The 20,396-nt window shown below is 42.1% G+C and overlaps 1 protein-coding gene across 3 annotated transcripts in view; it reads left to right on the top strand.

The window, feature by feature from the left end:
* The first annotated feature begins 11,511 nt into the window (after positions 1-11,511).
* The window catches only part of LMO4 (LIM domain only 4), a 17,050-nt gene continuing 8,165 nt past the window's right edge, over positions 11,512-20,396 (top strand). Inside the window, exons 1-2 of one of the 3 annotated variants that reach the window (XM_066268729.1) lie at positions 11,512-11,648; positions 14,902-15,140. In XM_066268729.1, the coding sequence (XP_066124826.1) occupies positions 14,905-15,140 (236 nt within the window). In that variant the 5' untranslated portion in view covers positions 11,512-11,648; positions 14,902-14,904. Of the gene's footprint in view, positions 11,649-11,745; positions 12,158-14,574; positions 14,710-14,901; positions 15,141-20,396 lie in introns of those variants that run through there. The other 2 variants (XM_066268727.1, XM_066268728.1) reach the window with 2 other exon arrangements.

Genomic DNA, 20,396 nt, shown 5'->3' with positions numbered 1-20,396 from the left:
CTCCTGGCTGGTGGTCACTTTGCTTTTGCAAGGGACCTCATCTGTAGTTTGTTCTCAATACATCAGCACGAGTAATACCTTTTAAAATGTAAATCAGATTCGATCTCTTTTCTGCTCAAAGTCCTGTTACAGTGTCCCTTCTCCATCTAGGTAAAGGCCCAAGGCTCTGTTTGCCCCAATCTAAACTCTAATCTCATCTCCTACTACATCCAGACTGACCACCTGGCCTCCTTCCTGCCTTTAAATCACACCCAGCACACATCTCCTTGGGGCATTTGTACTGCAGAGGCTTCTTCCTGGAACTCCCTTTCCTGTGGATTCATGGCTCCTTTGCTTCCTCAAGGTTTCTGCACAAATGCTATCATGAGCTCTCCCCTGACTCATGCGCACACAATTGTAATCCAACACCAGACCCACTCCATTGGGCCCTACTGTTTCCTCTTAGTTTTTATTCTGCTTCATTTTTAATTCATAGCTGGTACCATTTCACATACACTCATTTATAAACACCTGAGGGCAGGGGCTGGCTTTATTTGATGTTTTCTCTCCAGAACACTAGTCTGTACAAAGTAGGTGCTCAGTAAATGTTTTCTGAATAAGCAAATGGGCAGAACATAATAAGATTGTCATGGAGGTAAAAATAAAAACAAAGACAGCTATGAGTCATTTTGTAGTAGACCAGTGGTAGTCAACGTGGTCCCTACCACCCACTAGTGGGTGTTCCAGCTTTCATGGTGAGCAGTAGTGGAGCAACCAAAGTATAAATAAAAAGATAGATTTAACTATAATAAGTTATTTTATAAAGATTTATTCTGCCAACCTTAGCAAAAATCTGACATAAAGTACCTGATAAGTAATTATTATTATATGTTTTAATTTGCTGTAACTCTGCTTTATAAATTTTATAAAGTAAAGTTACTTCCCTACTTTATAAATCACCATTACTGTGGAACCGGTGGGTGGTTAGAAAATTTTACTACTAACAGAGATACAAAAGTGGGCGGTAGGTATAAAAAGGTTGACTACCCCTGTATTAGACAATTGATATGGAGCTTCCAATACCTTGTGTCTACCAGACGGGTTCTCCCACTGCCCTCCTAAATGTTTTGTCATCATTACTCTGACACATGTAAGCAATAGCCTCCTGCCCCACCCTCTAAAACAGTCATGGACACTTGTCATCCCAAGAGTTGAGAAAGATGGTGCTTATGATAGGGTGACAGGTAGGAAACCGATGAAGTTTAAGCAAGGAAAGAGGTAGATATTTGTCACATTCTGGCTGTTCTGTGTTGGTGTAGTCTCCCCATGGGTGGGGCGTGTAGAAAACCAGTTAGATCCTTGAATCTAGAATTTGCTCGAATGACCCTTATGTGCTGCCTAAAGCCTGTTCCTCATACTCATTAGATCTATGGCCTAGCACTCTCCTTTTTTGTGACATGTTTTAGATGTGCTTGTCAGACAGGCTCTCTATTGTCCCTCCATAATTCTAGTTTTCACCTTTTAGCCATATATATTTTGGCTCACATTTGACATCTGTCATTTAAAAAAATTGTCTAGTATTTATTTCTTCTAAGGTATTTCCCTTCTCCTACTCCAGGGGGTGGGAACCTATGGCTCATGAGCCAGATATGGTTCTTTTGATGGCTGCATCTGGCTCACAGACAAATCTTTAATAATAAAAAAAAATAACGTTAAAAATATAAAACATTCTCATGTATTAAAATCCATTCATTTCCTACCGCTCATGTTCATGGTTGCGGGTGGCTGGAGCCAATCACAGCTGTTCTCCGGGACACCACCAAACTTTTATTGGATAATGCGTAACGTACATGGGTCATTGTATGGTTCTCACGGAATTACATTTTAAAATATGTGGCATTCATGGCTCTCTCAGTAAGAGTTTCCCGGCCCCTGTCCTACTCTATAGATTCTTGTTGAGAGGGGACTTTGGGGCTTGCTCACTGTGGAAGTTTAAAAGGCTACTTTTTCCTCTTCTCAAGAAGGCAGGCATATGACCTGAGAATGCCCAATGAATAGGAAGTTCTCTTTAAGGATTTTGCAATTTGACTGGGTAACCCAAGGATAGGAACAGTTGGAGGTCTTTGTTCAGGCAACCCCAGACTAACCACCCTTGTTCTTGCTAAAAACTCGCTATTGAAATTCCTGCTTCACAACTAAAGAGTTCCTCTGTTCTTTCTTTTTCCCAGACTGGTCCTAGGGTCTTATGTTAATTCCAGAACCCCTTATATCTTTCTGCATGCTCCCTGTGCATGAATTAGTTATTGGTTTTTGTTGCTTGTATGCGCAAATCCTGATACACACCCTGATTGTAGTGAGGACACTTCAGCTTTTTGCTCCAGGATCTGCTAGAGTGTGGGATGGGACAATAAGGAGCAAATAGAAAAATTCAGAGTAAAGGGAAAGAAATTGGCTTTTTCTCACAGCACTTGCATTAGTTTTCTATTGCTGCATAACAAATAACTATAAATCTAGTGGCTTAAAACAATAACACCCATGCGTTCTCTCAGAGTTCCTGTAAGTAAGAAGTTCAGGTATGGCCTAGCTGGGCTCTCTGTTCAGTGTCTCACCAGGTTGAGATCAAGGTATCAGCCAAGACTGCCATCTCCTCTAAGCTCAAAGTCAGTGGTGGGAGTCCACTGGTTTGCACCAGTTCGCCAGAACCAATACCTAATTTTTTGTTGAGTTAGGCGAACTGGTTGTTAAAATGGCACTTGTAATCAGGGTTCTCCCTAAGGTGGGCATCTGGGTGGCTGCCCAATGTAAAAATCATAAATTTATATTCCTTACTCTTTTATTTTATTGAATTTTCCTGAAGTGAGAAGCGGAGAAGCAGAGAGACAGACTCCTGTATGCGCCTGATTGGGATCCACCTGGCATGCCCACCAGGGTGCGATGCTCTCCCATCTGGGGCATCACTGCTCCATTCCAACTGGAGCCATTCTAGTGCCTGAGGCAGAGGTCATGGAGCCATCCTCAGCGCCCAGACCAACTTTGCTCCAATGGAGCCTTGGCTGCGGGAAGGGAAGAGAGAGACAGAAAGAAAAGAGAGGGGGGAGGGCAGATGGAGAAGCAGACAGGCACTTCTCCTGTGTGCCCTGGCCAGGAATCGAACCCGGGACTACCACACGCCGGGCCAACACTCTACTGCTGAGCTAGCCAGCCAGGGTCTTCTTACTCTTTTTTAAAGTTCGTCTGTACAACAATGTATTTTAAGCACCCGTAGTACTGTTCATTCCGTCCATAGGTAAAGGAATGGGATCCTACTCCTACAGTGAAAAGATGGTTAAGGATAAATCACACAGCCAATGATGCTTGGTTAAAAGTGAAAAAAATTGCAAATGAGGATGCCAATCAATAAGCAATATGGAAATATCTTAAATAACAGTTTTATTGGTTTTTGTCAATATTATTTAATATTTTTTCATTCATAGTTTAAAACCCTTTCTTATAACAATCTAATTTTGTGTACCTCTTTTATTGTCATTAGGGCAGAGAACCAATTGTTCAATTATTTGAATCCCATCAGAGCTCAAGGTCCTCTTCCAAGCTCACTGGTTGTTGGCAGGATCCATGTCCTTACAGCTCTAAGATTGATGTCCCTATCTCCTGAGGTCCCAGCTGTTGACTAGGGACCACTTCAGCTACTAGAGGCTACCTTTAGGGCCTTGCCTTTGTAACATCTCTTACATACAGCAGTTGTTTTTTCCAGACCATTAGGAGAACATCTTCTGCAACTTTGAATCTTTTTGACTTCTTCCATCTCTGACCTGTAGACCCTCTTTTTTTTAATTTTTTTTGTGACAGAGACAGAGAGAGACAGAAAGAGGGACAGAAAGACAGAAAGTGAGAGAGATGAGAAGTATCAATTCTTTGTTGCGGCACCTTAGTTGTTCATTGATTGCTTTTGCATATGTGCCTTGACCCGGGGGCTATAGCAGAGCGAGTGACCCCTTGCTCGATCCAGCGACCTTGGGCTCAAGCTGGTGAGCTTTGCTCAAACCAGATGAGCCTGTGCTCAAGCTGTCGACCTCGGGGTTTCGAACCTGGGTCCTTCACGTCCCAGTCTGATGCTCTATCTATTGTGCCACGGCCTGGTCAAGCTGTAGACCCTCTTTAAAACGGGCTCTCCTGATTAAGTCATGCTCACCTACACTCAAGGAGAAGGGATTGTTTATGCTGTGCACAGCAGGGGGTGGGACTTCTGGGGACATTTTAGAATTATAACTACTACAGCATTCCTGTGAGGATGTCACCTGGAGAAGTTTATTACTTGGTCTAAAAGTATAGTATGCAGTCAAAGAAAGAAGTCTAGGATAGTTGGCTACAGTAGCTAACATCCATGGACATAGCTTTTTCCTGTAGGCCATTGCTACGGCTTGCTGGAGAGCAATGTGTTTGGGTTGCCATTGAGGGAGGCTTATTAATGTTTCTAGAATGATTGATAAATGTGTTAAGTAGCTGCTTGGTGTTTTTTGTTTGTTTGTTTGCACATTTATTTGTGAATTTTTGGTGTTTTTTTCTCTAAATGGCACCATCTTTAGAATGTGCTTTCCGATTGAAAGAATCACAACCAATCTGTTCCTCTAGTGAGAAAGAATGTGCTCTTTGGTCCTGGGGGTAGCAGACAATGTCATTCTGCTACCTCACTTTCTTGAGGAAAAGAGATTATTCTCTGTCAGCTATTTGGCTAAATTGAAACTAAGTAATTGTAACACAACAGTGTCTAGGATCCATGACACCTGCTTTAAAAATAAATCTCTCCTGGCTTTGTCTTCCCCTTTATTTTTAATAAATGCTACAGTATTATTGCCACTGCATTAATCTAGCAGCAGGAAACCATTATCCTATGACAACAGACTCTTCCATTAACATTATCTTTTAATTTTAAGATTGTTTATATGACTGCTAGAAGCTACTAAATTGAGATAAAATGAACAAAGAATTATTTTCTTTAAGCCAAGTGTTCAGTCAAGTTACCCACCTCCAATCTTGACTGTGCTGGCAAAAATGACACCGTTATTTTTGTATCAGATTAGTAAGTACTGTTGGGGTATAAACTAAAGTTACTAGAAATCTAGACATGCTTTAAATGTCACGTAGAAAATAACCATTAAACTTTAAAGTATTATTTATATTATTTGCTATATTGCATGGTATATATTAATAGTTGAAAATACGGGTTATTTTTCTAGGAAGCAATACAATAAAATAATAATGAAATTGCAATGATGAAAACTCAGTAAAGAGATAAGGGAAATATTTGTCTAGTTAGTACAGTTTACGCTGAGAAATAATTGAATTTGGAGAATGAAGCAAAAATGAGACAGGAGAAAAATAAACCTAAATTAAAAGAAAGTTGTGATTGTTAGGGATTATTATTTAATGTTCTGCCAAATGGACTTTAAAGTGACAGCTATATCACATTAAATGGTATCTATAAATTTTATATCAAATATATTACAAACATTCTTTCATATGATAAATAACTTGCTTATTATCTGTTAATTTAGAAAGTTCTCTTTATGCTATTGGCTGTATCCTAACATTTGAGGACACTCTGTAAAATCTTTCGGTATACATTATGCTCCATCCTCATCTGTTCTACTAGTTTCCGTACTTTCTTTCCAAAAAGCTGGTACAACTACAAATGAGGAATATATTTAAATTGTTATTAGAATAATGATACTATGCATTCAATAGTCTAGGTCTGTGATTCTCCACTCTCATGGGTAAATCCCACAGAAGAAAATTAATAGAAACAGAGTCACTACTTTAATAGAAATTGTACTGGAAGAAAAGCTTAAGTTGTGAATTCCTCATATTGTTAATGTAGCCCAAGTAGGCCATCAATATGTGTCCTATTTACTGATAGGTGCAAAATAGGTGGTGGAAGATCAATCAAAACCCCTTTCATAAATTACCACAACTTCTAGAAATGATCAAAACTTCACTGGAGTGTCATATGTAGTCTTCCCAGCAATGAGTTATAGTCAATAATTCATTCCCTGACTGAGCTGATAACAGGCAGATATTCTAATAATGTGCCAGGATTTACTACTGGACACAAGCAGTAAGGAGGAATTTCAATGCAGTGTTAAATGTTATCTCAGTGGAGAAAGGCAATAAGCACAGGACAGAGAGAGGCATCTGGGTACAATGCTTGAATGTTTTAACCCTCTAATTAGAACAAACATGTACAAAGGTAGTGTTGTTTAAGTTTTCATTCTTTCTTTGAAGGAAATTGTTTCCAGAGTATTGTTCTGTAAGGACTTCTCCTGGCCTATTTACTGTCAGAGCACAACAGATGGCTCTGAAAAAATGCTGACAAGAGAGTCTATTTTATTCTTAAGTTGTTTTCTCAAATTTTAAAATGGCTTCACTTGACTCTATCTATTTCCCGCCCCCACCAAAATTATCATCTTAGACTAAAAGTTTTAAATATATTTTCTGTGATTTCTTATCATATAGAGAAATCGACAAATTTGCTTTCTCTGTCAGAATGTTTTGAAGCTGGAAAAGAAGTGGTGATTCATCAAAAACAATTTTATTATGAAATTTGATTTATGTTGAGAAATATAAATGATGACGTTATAATGTGTACCTCTGCATAGAGGGAACACATTTTAGTCAATTGAGTTATCCAATTTTATTATTTTTAAAAAATCCATATCTGGTGGTTCTTTTTATTTGAAAAAATTTATGGTACTGTATAGAGCAGAAATGTGTGTTTTTCATGTCTATGGACAGCTACAGATTGAACTCCTTTAATGCTACCAGGGTCATTCATTACAATTAGATGAATAAATATTATCTTATTTTCATCAACTTTTTTGGTGAGCAAATAGAGACCAGTATTATACTTTAATATATTACATTTTATTACAGATCTACATAGAGAAAACACTTAATTATACCAATACTATAATTAAAAGTGACACTAACTAAAGAAGCCGTGGTTTTGGGCACTTAAAATTCCTGAATTATTAGCCTTTCTTTTACCAAGAACAATTAGTGGGAACATAAGGGGGAATGAATTATGCTTTAATGCCTTAGTTTCTCCATCAATAAATGTTCATTTCCATCGTCCTAGATAGGAACTGTAATTAATGTTAAATGGAATTGCTATTTTCTACTGGATTTATAATTTTAATATATATTTTAGTAATAACCACCTCACATATACAAATGGCCCAGTCATCTACATACCCTCCTTTGTAACTATTACAAAATTAAATTTATCCATAATAAAATGTAACTCGACTTTAATAAGCACTGCCTGTCAACCTACTAGATCATTTAGAAGACCTTAGTGAACATATAATATACTCATATATACTTATTATACTCATGTGTAACTTATTTGCAATAATATATTTGTGCTTAAATATTGTTGACAGAATTCAGTCCTTGAAGTAAGTAGTATCAGTAAGTCAAATAATTTTTCCTATGATATCATCAGTATGAAACATTCATATATCAAGATATACTGATAGCTCTGAGGCAGATCCGGGATATTTTTAAAGTCCTGTTCATATAATAAACATATATGAAGAAAGTGAGTCATTTCTTGCCGCTATAATATGTGGCCTTGCTACATCAGCAAAATAATTTTCACAAATGTATTTCCTTCTTTGCCATCATCTTTTTCAACTTTCCCATCACCTCTAGGAAAGTTTCAAATGTCCTAATCAAATAGAATAATTAAAAGAAAATCTATATCTTAAATTATATTTCTTATAACAATAGTAATGCTGTTTTGTTTTCCTCAGTGATCTTCTAATTCTTTTATTGCAATAAAATGAACTTCACTATGTTTTCATATTACTCTATAAAAGAGAGGTTAGGATAGAACTTCTTAAATACTGATTAATATAATTTGCTGGCTCATTATCCAATGTAGACATTTGTATTGCTTTAAAAAAAAAAAAAAAGAATGTTTTAATATGGCAACTACCTAACCCTTTATCACATGAAATATTTAGTGAGATATTTGTAAAGGATTTTAAGAAATACTAACTAAAGGCAGTCAGTAAATTTAAAGTAATATTAGCAATATTTAAAACGAGGATATGGTTCTTTGAAATGCCATTTTTAGATGTGTTGATTTTACTATAAACCCCTATCCCTAAATGCTGCCAGTCGTCCTGACTCTCCTGATTTTGCAGGACCACCCACCCCCTAGCCAACAGCAGCATCGCACAAAACTGCCAGCTACCTAGCTGCCATTCCTTCCCCTGGGGTTTTCTCATTACATCTTTGGTTGAGCTAACTATCTTTGCCGGTTCTTCTCTCCACTCGTTAACATTTTAGAATTGTGTCCTAGACTCAAGTTTTCTGGATTCACCTTGACTGAACCTTTAGATTTCAAGGGATCTCTGTGATGGTAGAGATAAAGGTAGGCAGACTTTTAAAAAAAATTTTGTTTGTTTCCTAAAAAAAGTCTGCCTTCAAAATCAGTTCTGCATTGACTTTAAAAGAATAAAATACTGTATTTTTTCTTGAGAAAGAGCTGGGGTACTTTGTCTTGGAGGCTGCCATATCAGCATCGAGTAGTTTGGCTGTTCTCAAGGTATTGAAGACCATAGAGGTTTGTGTGAAATGTCTGACTGTCCATGGGAGAATTTAGAGAACTGTCACTTGGAGAATGGAAACATGATTATGACTGAAGGACTTAAATGAGAAGAAGGGAAAGTATGGACATATAGTTTGGGGTGATTAGGGGGAACAACGGCTTAATCTAGGATGAACATGGTTTCTACTTTGAAGATTCAAGAAAGAAACAATTTGAGTTTTTCTCTTCCAAAGCACTATATTTTTATTTCTCGTAGGCAAGTAGGCTGAATGATGAATGTATGATATCATCAGAGTTTCATGAACTGCTAGGCATAATATAACATTATTATTTTGAATTCAGGTAATTTTATTAAATACTGGGATTATTCCTTTGGACAGTTTTATAGTTATTTGAAGAATACCTAAATACAGAAATCCCTTATCCATAATGAACTTATATGTGTTTACACAGTTTTTGTGAGTTTAGCACTAGTGGTAATAAAAGATCGACATTGCTTTTCATTCAAGCAGGCTCTCACTTTCAGATCACAAATCTTGCTATTCAGAAGAGGATGAACTGCAAAATGCCAAGAATGCAGAAATAAAAATTACCCAGTGGTGGCGCTGTGGTTAAAGTACACCTGAATTTTCATTACAGTGAATGCTATTTACTCCCTACCTCTCAGAAGACTGTTAGCCATTATCGTTTTTGTATTTCTATAACCACAACATCAGAAAATAAAGCTCTCTGGTAATATACTCCCACCCACTCTAATCTACTGGGACATATGTAAAGACCTCACTAAACACAGAATAAAACACTAAAACCATCTTCTCAGTTCCTTCTAGCCTAGAGTTCTATATTCAAAGTTTTAGCCATCATTCTCTCTTTTCCTTCCATAGAAACTACATGGATCCTTTGGGGAATCAGTGATATCTGAACACGTGTCTGTTTAGGTTTCTTGTATTTTAGCATGCACACTTTAGGAAATACATAAAGTACCACCACACTTCATTACAAATAATGTATTATGTGTTCTATTTAAGAAAATCATTAAAAAAATAAAAAAGGAAAAAGACCATTTTGTTTAAACTCCTCACTTGTAGATGATAAAATTTAGGTCTGGAGAATGAAGTTTACTTTTTATGACAAATCATAACTTAATTGTAGCCCACTAAGATCTTGTGTCCTCTCCTTTTGATTATTATAAATTATTAACAAATTGAAACTAAACCAGGGAATTAAAATGTGTTTGTTATTTGTTTATGGTGTTCCTTTCCTCATTTGGTTTAACTTAATTTTCTTTACCAACCTTCAAGGAATATTACATCTTTGTAAATTGGCCTTCTTTAATCGCACCCATCTGCAGCTGTTCTCTGTACAGGACATTTTAATTACTATGATTTTTTTTAAAAAATGTTTTTCATACGTGCAGTTGATCATAAAAATTCAAGTTTAAATATCAATCAATAAAATTGTCATTTAATTTTGAGGTGGCAGAAGTATAAAGAAATTAGTATTCAACTTGGTATTTAAAATGTCTTCTGCTCGATTCTCTTTTCTTCTTCTTTGCAGTCTTAAGTTTTGATGGTTTGAAAGACAGAAATCCCCACAAAACACAAAAACTATAGATGTTTAAAAATCTGCATTTGTCTAGCCAGATTCTCCTGCCGGTTCCTTTCATCAATCTAGCAGTGCTGAGTGTAATACAGTATGAAAACTTGTCCCACAAGGCTGGTTTTACTTAATGATACTTAGCAGAAGGGCTTTGCACTTTCATGATAATTTCCACCAGAAAAATCTCTCTGGAACTTAATAATAATAATCAGATCTAATATTAGCCCCAGATCAGAGACTTATTAAACCTATTCGGCAAAGAAGATCGAATTGAATGACTAGGTAGTCAAGCATCGAGGCTGAGCTTCGGCCTTGTAAAGAGACTAGCACCCTAAAAGCATTCCTCAAAACGTGACTGATACTGGAAGTGACCTTTCTTACTCTCCAGCGGCTGTGAGATGGCGAATTTTGCAATTACTTCCATTGCTTTTGAGGGCTCTGAGGAATTCGGCCTCTCATCTTCTACAGCAGCGTGGATAGAGGAGCAAGTTATCCTCCACTTTGTAAATAAGGACTGTGATCTTTTTGTCACCAACGATTGACACGTATCTAGGAAGTGCCTATTAGGCATTCGGTTTATACTCGGGTTAATGAGAAGGGAGGGTAAGCAAGCTGCAGGTAGGATCTATTGGTTCCCTTACTGGTTTTTCCTTGTTAACCAAACTTCCACTAAGGTTCATAAATCTCCAACACCGTGAATTTTTTGCTTTTTTTGAAAAAACCCATTTTTGCGTATGTGGGTGAAGTCCACCGCCCTAAGACTTCGGGAAGGCTTTTCTTCCCAAACAGGAAAAGACCCATTTCTTAGAAAGATGTGAAATAAGTTTTCTATGGGTTTCGCCTTCGCTTAAGGGGACGTCAATCCCCAAGGGGCGCACGGGTGCGGGTCCCCAGGGTCTCCCGCGTGCTTAGAAGGCAGGTACGGCCCCCAGCGCCTCCGCTTGCGATCCGGACAGTGCAGGGCAGCCCCGGCGCGGTCCCTGGAGCCCCGGTCACTTGTCCCCACTAGATTGAGGGCCTTTCCTCTCCTTCCTCAGCCCGCTCCACCGCCTCAGTCTCTCCCCCCGCCCCCAGAGTCTCGTTTCAGGCATCCCTTTGTCCTTTCCCGGATTGGCAGGTTTTATTATTCCGCCTGAACAATCCGGCCGCCCAGTGGCTGAGGGTCGCTGACGTCGGCGGCAGAGCCGGGGAGTAGTTGGGATTTTGCTCTGTCAGTAACACATGTGTAAGAGCCGCGGAGAGAGCGAGCGAGCCGGCTAGAGGCCAGCGCCGCCGCCGCCTCCGAGCCGGGCAGCAGCAACCCCGGCAGCAGCCCCGGCAGCGGCGCAGGCTCCCGCGCGCTGGGCCCGGCCGGCCGCAGCTCCTGCCTCCCCGGCCCGCCCGTCTCCTGGCCTCCGCACCCGCCGCCGCCGCCGCTCCCGGAGCTGTTGTTTCTGCGGCTGCTCCCCGGCCGAAGGTGCAGGAAGCTCGGTCGTGCGGTCGCCTCCGCCGCCAGCCCGGAGCAAGCGAGCGCGCGGAAAGGAGGAAGGCGGTGGAGGAGGAGGAGCGGGAGGCGCGCGGGCGGGGGCGGGGGCCGCCGGGCGGGGGAATCTACAAAGTGAAGCCACATTGCCAAACTTGCAGCAGCGATTGCAGCAGTTGCCGCTGCGCCGCGCCTGAAGCCGCGCCGCGCGGGCCGAGGGCTCCTGCCGCTGCTCGCGCGGAGCCGAGGCAGAGGACGGGGCAGAGACGAACACTTCTGTTCCCTGCCGCCTGCCACTTACTCGGGCCCCCCCAACTCAGCTTCAGAGCAACCCGTTAAAAATAAAAAAAGAAAGCAGCCCGTAGCACCCACCTCCCCTTTCCTGCTTCTGCGAGAACTCCCCCTCTTTCCAGCCAAGGCACCCCTTCCTTGGAAGCCGAGCGGCTTTGCTCGCATTTCGCCGCCGCCGCCTCTCGCAATATTGCAATATAGGGGAAAAGCAGGTAAGGGGACCTCTGGGGAGCCGCGGGCGGGGGGCGGGAGGAGGGGAACGATGGGGGTCGGGGATGTTTTCTTGGGTTTCCCTTCCCTTGACTGTCCCGAATTGCAAGTAAACAATACGTTGGCTTGGATAATACGCGAGTCTGAAACTACCGAGGCCGGCCTGCGAGCTAGCACGGAGGGCAGCCCCCGACCGCCAGCTTTGTAGCGGTTCCTGCTTACAAAAGGGTTCTGGGAGACCGGGCTGGTGAGGACCTTGGAGGGGGGTGGGGTGGGGAGATTTTCAGTTTCTAAGGGAAAGGCAGGGGGTGCTGAAAGGAAGGTTTGAGTATGAGAAGTAGTGTGGGGGAAATAGTCACGACCCCCCACCCCCTTCTTCTAGTAAACATTATTTTTGAAACAGTGGCAGAAAGGACCTAAGTGAGCAGGATTCGGTATTGCTGAGTCTTTTAAAAAATTCCTCTTGGTTTGTAAGTCTTTTGTTCCAATCCAGGAGAAATCCGGCGAATCACCTAATTAAAATCAAGACATGAATTAAGCATCCATTTTTGTACTACAAATTGCCAGCGCTACGTTTGTCCCTCCCTTGGTCTCCATTAAAAAACACCAGAGACGTTGTTAAAGGGGGGCAGATTTTGCCTCTAGCTGCCAGTTCTGCTTTCTATTTCACTGACTATCCCAGGACCTAAATTGCTTGGCTATGTAATTACTAGAGTATAAGCCTATTTAACTTAAAAGCTTTCTTTTTTTTTTTTTTTTTTTCCAACTCTAAATGAAACTTGATGAGGGCCCGTCCTTAGTTATCAGGGGAGTCAGTTTCTGGTCAGTCCTCTTGATTCATCTCTTTTAGATTTAATCAGCATTAAGGTATTGCTTGTCCTTAAGAGCTTTAGCTAATGGGGTTACTGGATGCTTTTCTCAGTGTAATGTTTCCTTTTCAAAAAAATATACATATATATTTACCTTTCACCAAAGATGGGGGCGGGGAAGATCTTGGAATCTCCTCCCTCTCTCTCCCCTGTTAAAAAGGAATTCGGAGCGATTAAAACGTTGGGGGAAACAGTTTAAAGACCTAGGGCAGGAAATGCAGATTCATTTGGGTTAGGGCTGAAATTGTAACAAAAAGCAATTCCTCGAGTAAATGCATCAGATAAATCAATTTACATAAAGGTATGATGCATTCGGATAAATGCAATGCTAATGGGTTTTAGAGTGGTCTTGTTTCCAAAGTCTCAGGGTTTTGTTACAGCTTAATTGGTGCAGTTCTTATTCTGGTTTATTGTGCGGTCTCTGGACACACGTTCCGGGACTCTTTCGGAGGAAATGTGTTTAAAATCGGCCTATTTACGGAACCCGAGTCCTTGTTTCGTTCCCTTCCCGTCTTTTTTTTTTTTTCAGCCAAGTTGGGCCGGGGACAGGCAAAGTTCGCCCTCTCCCTTCTGAGGTATCAGCTAAATGTCTTCAGCAGATAACTGGGAGCCTCGGGGGGAGCCCACACTCTCGGCTTTCAGAGGACAAAGACAAAACAGACTGCTTAATTGGCAGTAAATAACTTGATCTTTTTATAGAATAAGTGACTGGAGGAACACTAGGACTTTATTGGACTCCGGATTGGAGGCAACAAATTAATCGGTTTAGGCTAAGCTTTATAAATTGATTCCTATATTATACTCCAGTTGCTTCTCTCATGACATTCATTAGGAAAGATTGGAGAATTTTTAAAAGCAGTTTTGATGACAGCAGGAATGACTCGAGTTTAACTTGTGCATCCTTTAATAATGACTTCTCGCATATTATCTATAAACTCCTCTCTCCACCCCCCCCTTTGGAGGAACAAAGCTTTAGCATTTAAATTGCTGATCAAGGGCAGATTAGGGAGACCAAAGTGGAGAGTGTTTGTGTAGGAAGTTAACAGGCATCCTAAAGTTCAATGATCTATTATTCTTGCCTGTGTCCTAAAAACCCAGAGAAAACACTCATTGATCTTCAAAATGAAATGAGATTTGGAACAATAATGGGAGATGGCGGTCACCACAATGGCATGTGAAAGGTGCTGTTTAAAATACGAAAAACCAGTTTCGCAACTTTACACACCGCACCCCTCCTCGGGTCCCTGCGCCTCCCCTCCCACCACCACGCTCTCCATCTCCCCTCTACCGGTTCCTCCCTCCTTGCTTTTCAGAAAACCGAACTATTTCCAACTTGTGAACTGCAGCTTGCTCTTCCCAGGGCAAGAGCTCCGGAGGGAACGTGGCTCCGGCAGGGGCCGCCTCTTTACTCCCCTCAGCTCGCACTCGGGGCTCGGCCGGGGCTGGGGAGGGGCTGGGCGCGGCGGTGGGTGGGTTTGACCCTCATTTGCTGGAGGCGGGCGGCTGAGGAGCCGGGGAGAGGCGGGGGGCGGGGGCGGGGGCTGGGAGAAGGCGCCGCGAGGGGTGGAGCGCGCCGCAGAGCCTCGTTCTCGGAGTTTTGACAGTACCCAAGCTGAAATTGTCAGCGGCGGCGAGCGCTGGAAAGTTGAGAGGAGCTCGTGGCCCCAGAACAAAGCTTGAGAAAAGTAAACAGGCGGCTGCTGCCGACGAGCCTCCCTCCTTCCCTCTCCCCCTCACCCTTCTTCCCGCCTTTACCCTGCTGCTTCCCTCCAACAGATCTGGGGGGAACTGGTTCTCTAAGTCACGCGATCCTTACTAACTTTCCCATCGCCCATGTTTTGTCTTTTCTCTCCCTTTCCGCTTCCCGCCCTCTGCAGACCATGGTGAATCCGGGCAGCAGCTCTCAGCCGCCCCCGGTGACGGCCAGCTCCCTCTCCTGGAAGCGGTGCGCAGGCTGCGGGGGCAAGATTGCGGACCGCTTTCTGCTCTATGCCATGGACAGCTATTGGCACAGCCGGTGCCTCAAGTGCTCCTGCTGCCAGGCACAGTTGGGTGACATCGGCACGTCCTGTTACACCAAGAGCGGCATGATTCTTTGCAGAAATGACTACATTAGGTAAGACTTTGCTGCCATTCCCAAGTTGGGCAAGCAGACCAGTGGCAAGGCCAGAGGTTACCAAGGTTTTACGGAAAGGAGCAGGACTCCTGTGAGAATATATTGTAGTCTTCACCTCAAAAACTTATGGCTGGCTGGATTAAAGGGGTTCAAGAAACGTGTTAATCGTGTAATTTTTAGTGACAAATGCCATACAAAGTAAAAACTGCCCATCCGGTGGGACTAGGGCCGCTAGGTGTGCAAAGGTTGGACACTCTGGTGACCAAAATTTTAAGTGGTCAGCCCCTACTGGACCCTCTACTTAAACATTTCAAGTGAGAGTTAAGCTGCTTTTTTAAAGGAAGGTAGAGACCTGCATAGAAATTTGGAGACAGAAGGTTGACTTAAAAACATAGTGAGAAATGATTTGCCTATTGTCATGTCTAATTATTATATTTACATAAGCACCTTTAAAGTTTTTTTTAGTTTAAAAGTGTGACTCATTCTTTGTGTTGTCTCCTTGTGAAAAATGCTAATTACCCATCAGTTTAAAGGCTTACAATTCATATAACCAAAAAAACTGAAAACCCAAACAAATAACGGTAATTTTTTTCTTTATATACTGTTTCTTTATATGCTGTTCAGTGTTAGTGTGGTTTGTGATGTAGAATCTGCAGTTTTTTCTATTGAGGAATGTCTGAGGGATTTTGGGTTTGTTATTGTTGTTTGTGTCATTATCCTTGGTTCCCAAAAGAGATTTAGGAAAAGGGACTATAGAACATACTAATCTTGCGTTTTAAAGCAATGTATAGGAACATTCTTATGCTGGTGTAATCAGTCTTTTCCAACAAGTTTCAGTGCAATTAATGGAAAGCATTCAGGAGGTCAGGTGCCTATAGGATCTTTTCAGGTGAACTCAAGCTACTTAAACTCATTAATTTGAAAGGAGGCATTTGAAGGATTACACATTTAATTTGAGTAAATGGTTTGATAGACTGATGCACATGAATGCTTCTAGAAGGTGTTCTGTTTCAACATCCAGTAATTAAAACAAAAATACACACGCACACTGTTGATACTAGAAAAGTGCTCAAGAACCATTCACTTTTAGAAAGGATTGCATTCTAGTTAAATTTCTGCTCTAAATCGTTTTCTTTATAATAGTTAGTAATGGTTAGTAGAGAATTTTGTTATTTTTTTGAAGGTGGTGAATCAGTAAACCAGGTATTTTGTTTAAAGTTTAGCTCTGTTGTGATTCCTTCACTCTGCACCTAAAACTGCAAAAGATTCCAGTGTGGTTCAGAGCTGAGTATATGTATGTTTACCCCAGTGATATCATTAGTGTAAAATGATGGGATAAAAATAACATTTGGTTATTTCAGTAAAGCAACCTGTGTCCACTCTGCTGGCCTCCCCAATCAGCCAAGAAAAATATAAGAGGGGGAAGGCTTTTATTTTTAAATTAAGATGGCAGCATTAATTTCACTAAGTGTTCTTTTAGAAGTAAATGTTGGAAAACCAGCAGGAGCATGAGTGTAATACTTTCTGGTACTCTTTCCAAGCAGGGCCATGAGCTTTGACAGTATTGCAATTAAATAGAGAGCAAAACTGGTAAGAAAGGAGGGTGATTTGAAGTGGAAAAATTGACAGTGCTGTTCAGACATGGTGAATGGTACAGATTCATCTCTTCTCCAAGTGCCTTCAAAAAACCTTCACTCTGATTACCACTAATTAAAAAGAAGATGGGTCCACTTGCATTCCCTTAGGACAAGTTTAGGCAAGTGGGTTCCTGGGACTCTCCATTCCTTTCCCTATACTTGAGGCCAAATATAAGTACCCATTTGGTGTTTTCTCTGTGGCTTAATGGAGCAGTGGAAGATGTGTGCGAGCTGAGCCTTAAATAATTGGGTCCTTATTTTCATTCCTTTCTTTTTGCCTCTGAATTTGAAAACTGGAGCCAGGTTTGCTGTTGAACTAGATGCTATCATGAGAACTTTAGATCGTCAGGAGGGACGAGTTCTTGCTCACTACCAAATTGATGGCCTCAGACTGCTCAGGGCTCATCAGCAGCTGATGCTCCCAACCCCCCATTTAATGAATCTCAGAAGTCTTTCTTCAGTATTTCCTCCCTCAACCCACCAAGAGGCCAATAGGGTGGAAAGGTGGGGAGGGCAGCATGGTCCTTTCCCTCTGAGGGCACCACCCCTCCCTGATCACCCGGCAGGACACTTGTTGGAGTTTGCAAGTCTACATGGAGGTATACTGAAAAGCAGAGTAACTGCCCTCTGGCCACGCTGCCAGGTGAAGGGGATCTTACAGCTCTAAGGCCTGGCTGGGACCACAGAGCCATTTATTAAGGGCTTTTAAACTGTCTGACTTTGAGGTTGTGGTTTTTTGAAAACAACCAACAATTGGGTAAAACGCTGCGGGAGAGCTGGAAGTGTGTGTGTGTTTGTGTTTGGGGGGGGGGGGGTGCTGGGCACTGCTTTTCCCCAGTCCTCTCTCCTCTGGGCGACCAACTGTCGATTGGGCAGAGCTGGGCTTCTGCCTCCTCCAAGATTTCAGATAAAGCTGCTGCCTTGCTGCAGCGAATGCGCACAGTTAAAAGCTTTAATTAGTGGCTCCTCCATTTTCTTGGTTCTGATGGGCTTTATCTAATGAGATCTGGTCTCTGGCTTAGATCTGCTCCGAATGACGTGTCCGCAATGAATGAGAGCTGCGTCGCAAACAAAACATTTAATTAACAAAATTGGCCTCTAAGAGGGGGAGGGAAAGGCAGGGGTGGGGGTGGGGAGGAGGGGGAGGGTGAATCTTAAAGGGGCCAATGACTGTACTCTCCCCACCTTACGAAAGTCGGGGAACCTTGGAACTGTCCCCTTCCTCCCCAGCTCCCGACCCCCCAGCTCAATCCAAGAGCCACTAAGTAGCTTCAGAAACTCCGTTTCTCAGTCTTCAAACCCTTCTTCCTCCTCCTCACCTCGGGCCCGAAGAGTGGCTCCGAAAGTGCAGCAAGAAGAGGAAGTTCAGTGATGACGGGTGGGGCTTCAGGTCCTGGGAGGGCGAGGAAACGAGCCAGAAGCGCCGGTGGTGGTCCTCAGCGAGCCTTTTCTAGCTAGCCCGACGTGGGGCTGGGGCTGGGGCCGGGGCCGGCTCCGCCCGAGACCTCTGCCGAGGCGCCCAGCCGGCCAGCGGCCTCGGGCCCGCGAGGGGGCGAGCGCAGGGCGGGAGCTGGGCGAGCAAGTCGCGCTTTCTTTCCCCACTCCTCAGGCGGTTCACGTGGCGTCCACAGCCGCAGTGTGCTGGCCGCAGGAGGTGGGGGCCCAGGGCGGGAGCGGGGGGATTGGTGGTGGTTGGTGGTGGTGGAGGGTGTGTTTGGGGAGGGGGTAGCGTTAGGAACCGAGGCGCCGCCAGACAGCGAGTTCATTTCCCTGGTAATCAACAGCAAGCTGCTATATTCAGAGAATGCTGTCCCTTTAATTGAACAGGCTAGGTAATTAAATGGCACTTTTCCAATAGGACGTGCTAGGTAAATCTAATAGTTGGTTATTTAATATCACTTTGAAGTCTGCCCACTCAAGCACAATGACAGCACAGGAGCATGTGAACTATTAGCTAGGAGGAAAAAAAAACCCAGGATCTCAAAAATTAATTAAATCGCATGCAATTTAGGGGGAACGTTTATCTTGATTTGTCATAACAGAATTAATTCAAGGCCTCCAATTCACTTGGGGGCAGATCTGTTACTCTGAATTAACCAAGCGTAATTTGGCTGATTTTTTTTTTCTTCTCTCCCTCCCCTTTCTAATGCAGCAGTTGTGATTATTCACAGCCCCCCTCTTAAGTATCAATAGCTTCTGGTGCTTTTAAGGTGCTTGGTCTCTAGTTATTCTAAAGTACCTTTAATGGACTTGGCTCCAGGCATAATTTCTGGGTTGCATTTCTTTGTTACATTTAATATAACTGGTGCAGAATTTAGATTAAATATAGGAACCTGCTGGAAAACCAATTGCTTCTGGATCAGTAGCTGTGGATGTGCATTTTTCTCCTCAGATAGGTTGCTGATATTTACTTGCAGGTACAAATGTATACCTTTCAGCCACACTCTTAGAAACACACCTCTCTTTGCCCGAAAGCAGTTTAGAAAACACAGCCGGGTAGTGCTCTATATTGCCAGTATTTTGCTTGAAGTACTAACACAGTAGAAAATAAGCCCAGCTATTGGTCATTGAAGTTACGGAAAGATGCTAACCCTTACTGCTAAACTAAAAATACGGCTTGCTCTCCATCTCTTTTGTCAGCAAAAAGAGTTGAAGCTGAGCCGGTAAGCAGTACTAACACTACATTGTGCTCTTCATGTAAGAGCCAAGCACCTTGAAAGTGCAGAGGTTTGGTGGGATTTCTTCCATTCTTTTTCCCATATAAGGAACCTCTTGATGTTTGTGATTGATTGCATTGCCCAAATGCTGAAATATTAACGACCTTCTTGGACTGAGGACCCAAAGAAAGGAAACTGAAACCGATTCTGTCATCACAATTAAAGACTCCCCTGGCTTTAATTAGCCTGACCTGGGGTATATCTCCCCGTTGCTTGAGTTAAAGAGAAAAGAGCCCATTATAGTCCAGTCTGAGACCGATAGCTACTTAATTGAGCACCTAAAGCCTCCAGCCTTTTAAATCAAACACTGTCCTGGACAGTCCCCCTGGTTAGATAATTAACTCTCTAGTGCACTGAAACGTTGTTAAAAGAAAAAAAGAAAGAAATAAAGAAACAACTTTTCAGAAAAAAGGTGGAATTCTAATGGTAGCCTTCCTCTCTGGTAAAAGGAGATTAAAATGTGTATAGACATGTAAGTTATTCAGCTCTGAGGCGGCCTTAAAGCTTGTAGACACGGAAAGACCTTAACTCCATTAATGATGTTCAGTAGCACATCGGTCCTGGGATGGTTTTGGTTATTTTCAAACTCTGTAACTGTAATTTTTAACACTAGGAATCCTATGATTTTATGGGTGAATGTTTCCTGAAAGGTTATGAAAGTGGTTTTGGAGAAAATCAGGTGTATGAAAAGCTTTTGAATTACATATGACTACCCTGATTATTAAAATACACTTAGATGTTGAGGACATGCAACTGACTTTACTTGGGGTGAATTGTTAAATAAAGGAACACTTTAGGTTGGGTAATCAGATCGATACTGTGAAAGGGTATTTTTGAGATGAAGTGTCACTCTGTACCTGTTGGTAATAGCAACCATAATTATAGACTCCTATCCATTAAAA

Source organism: Saccopteryx bilineata, chromosome 3 (assembly GCF_036850765.1).
Source record: "Saccopteryx bilineata isolate mSacBil1 chromosome 3, mSacBil1_pri_phased_curated, whole genome shotgun sequence".
Taxonomy (NCBI): domain Eukaryota; kingdom Metazoa; phylum Chordata; class Mammalia; order Chiroptera; family Emballonuridae; genus Saccopteryx; species Saccopteryx bilineata.
This window is presented reverse-complemented; position numbering and strand designations above follow the sequence as displayed.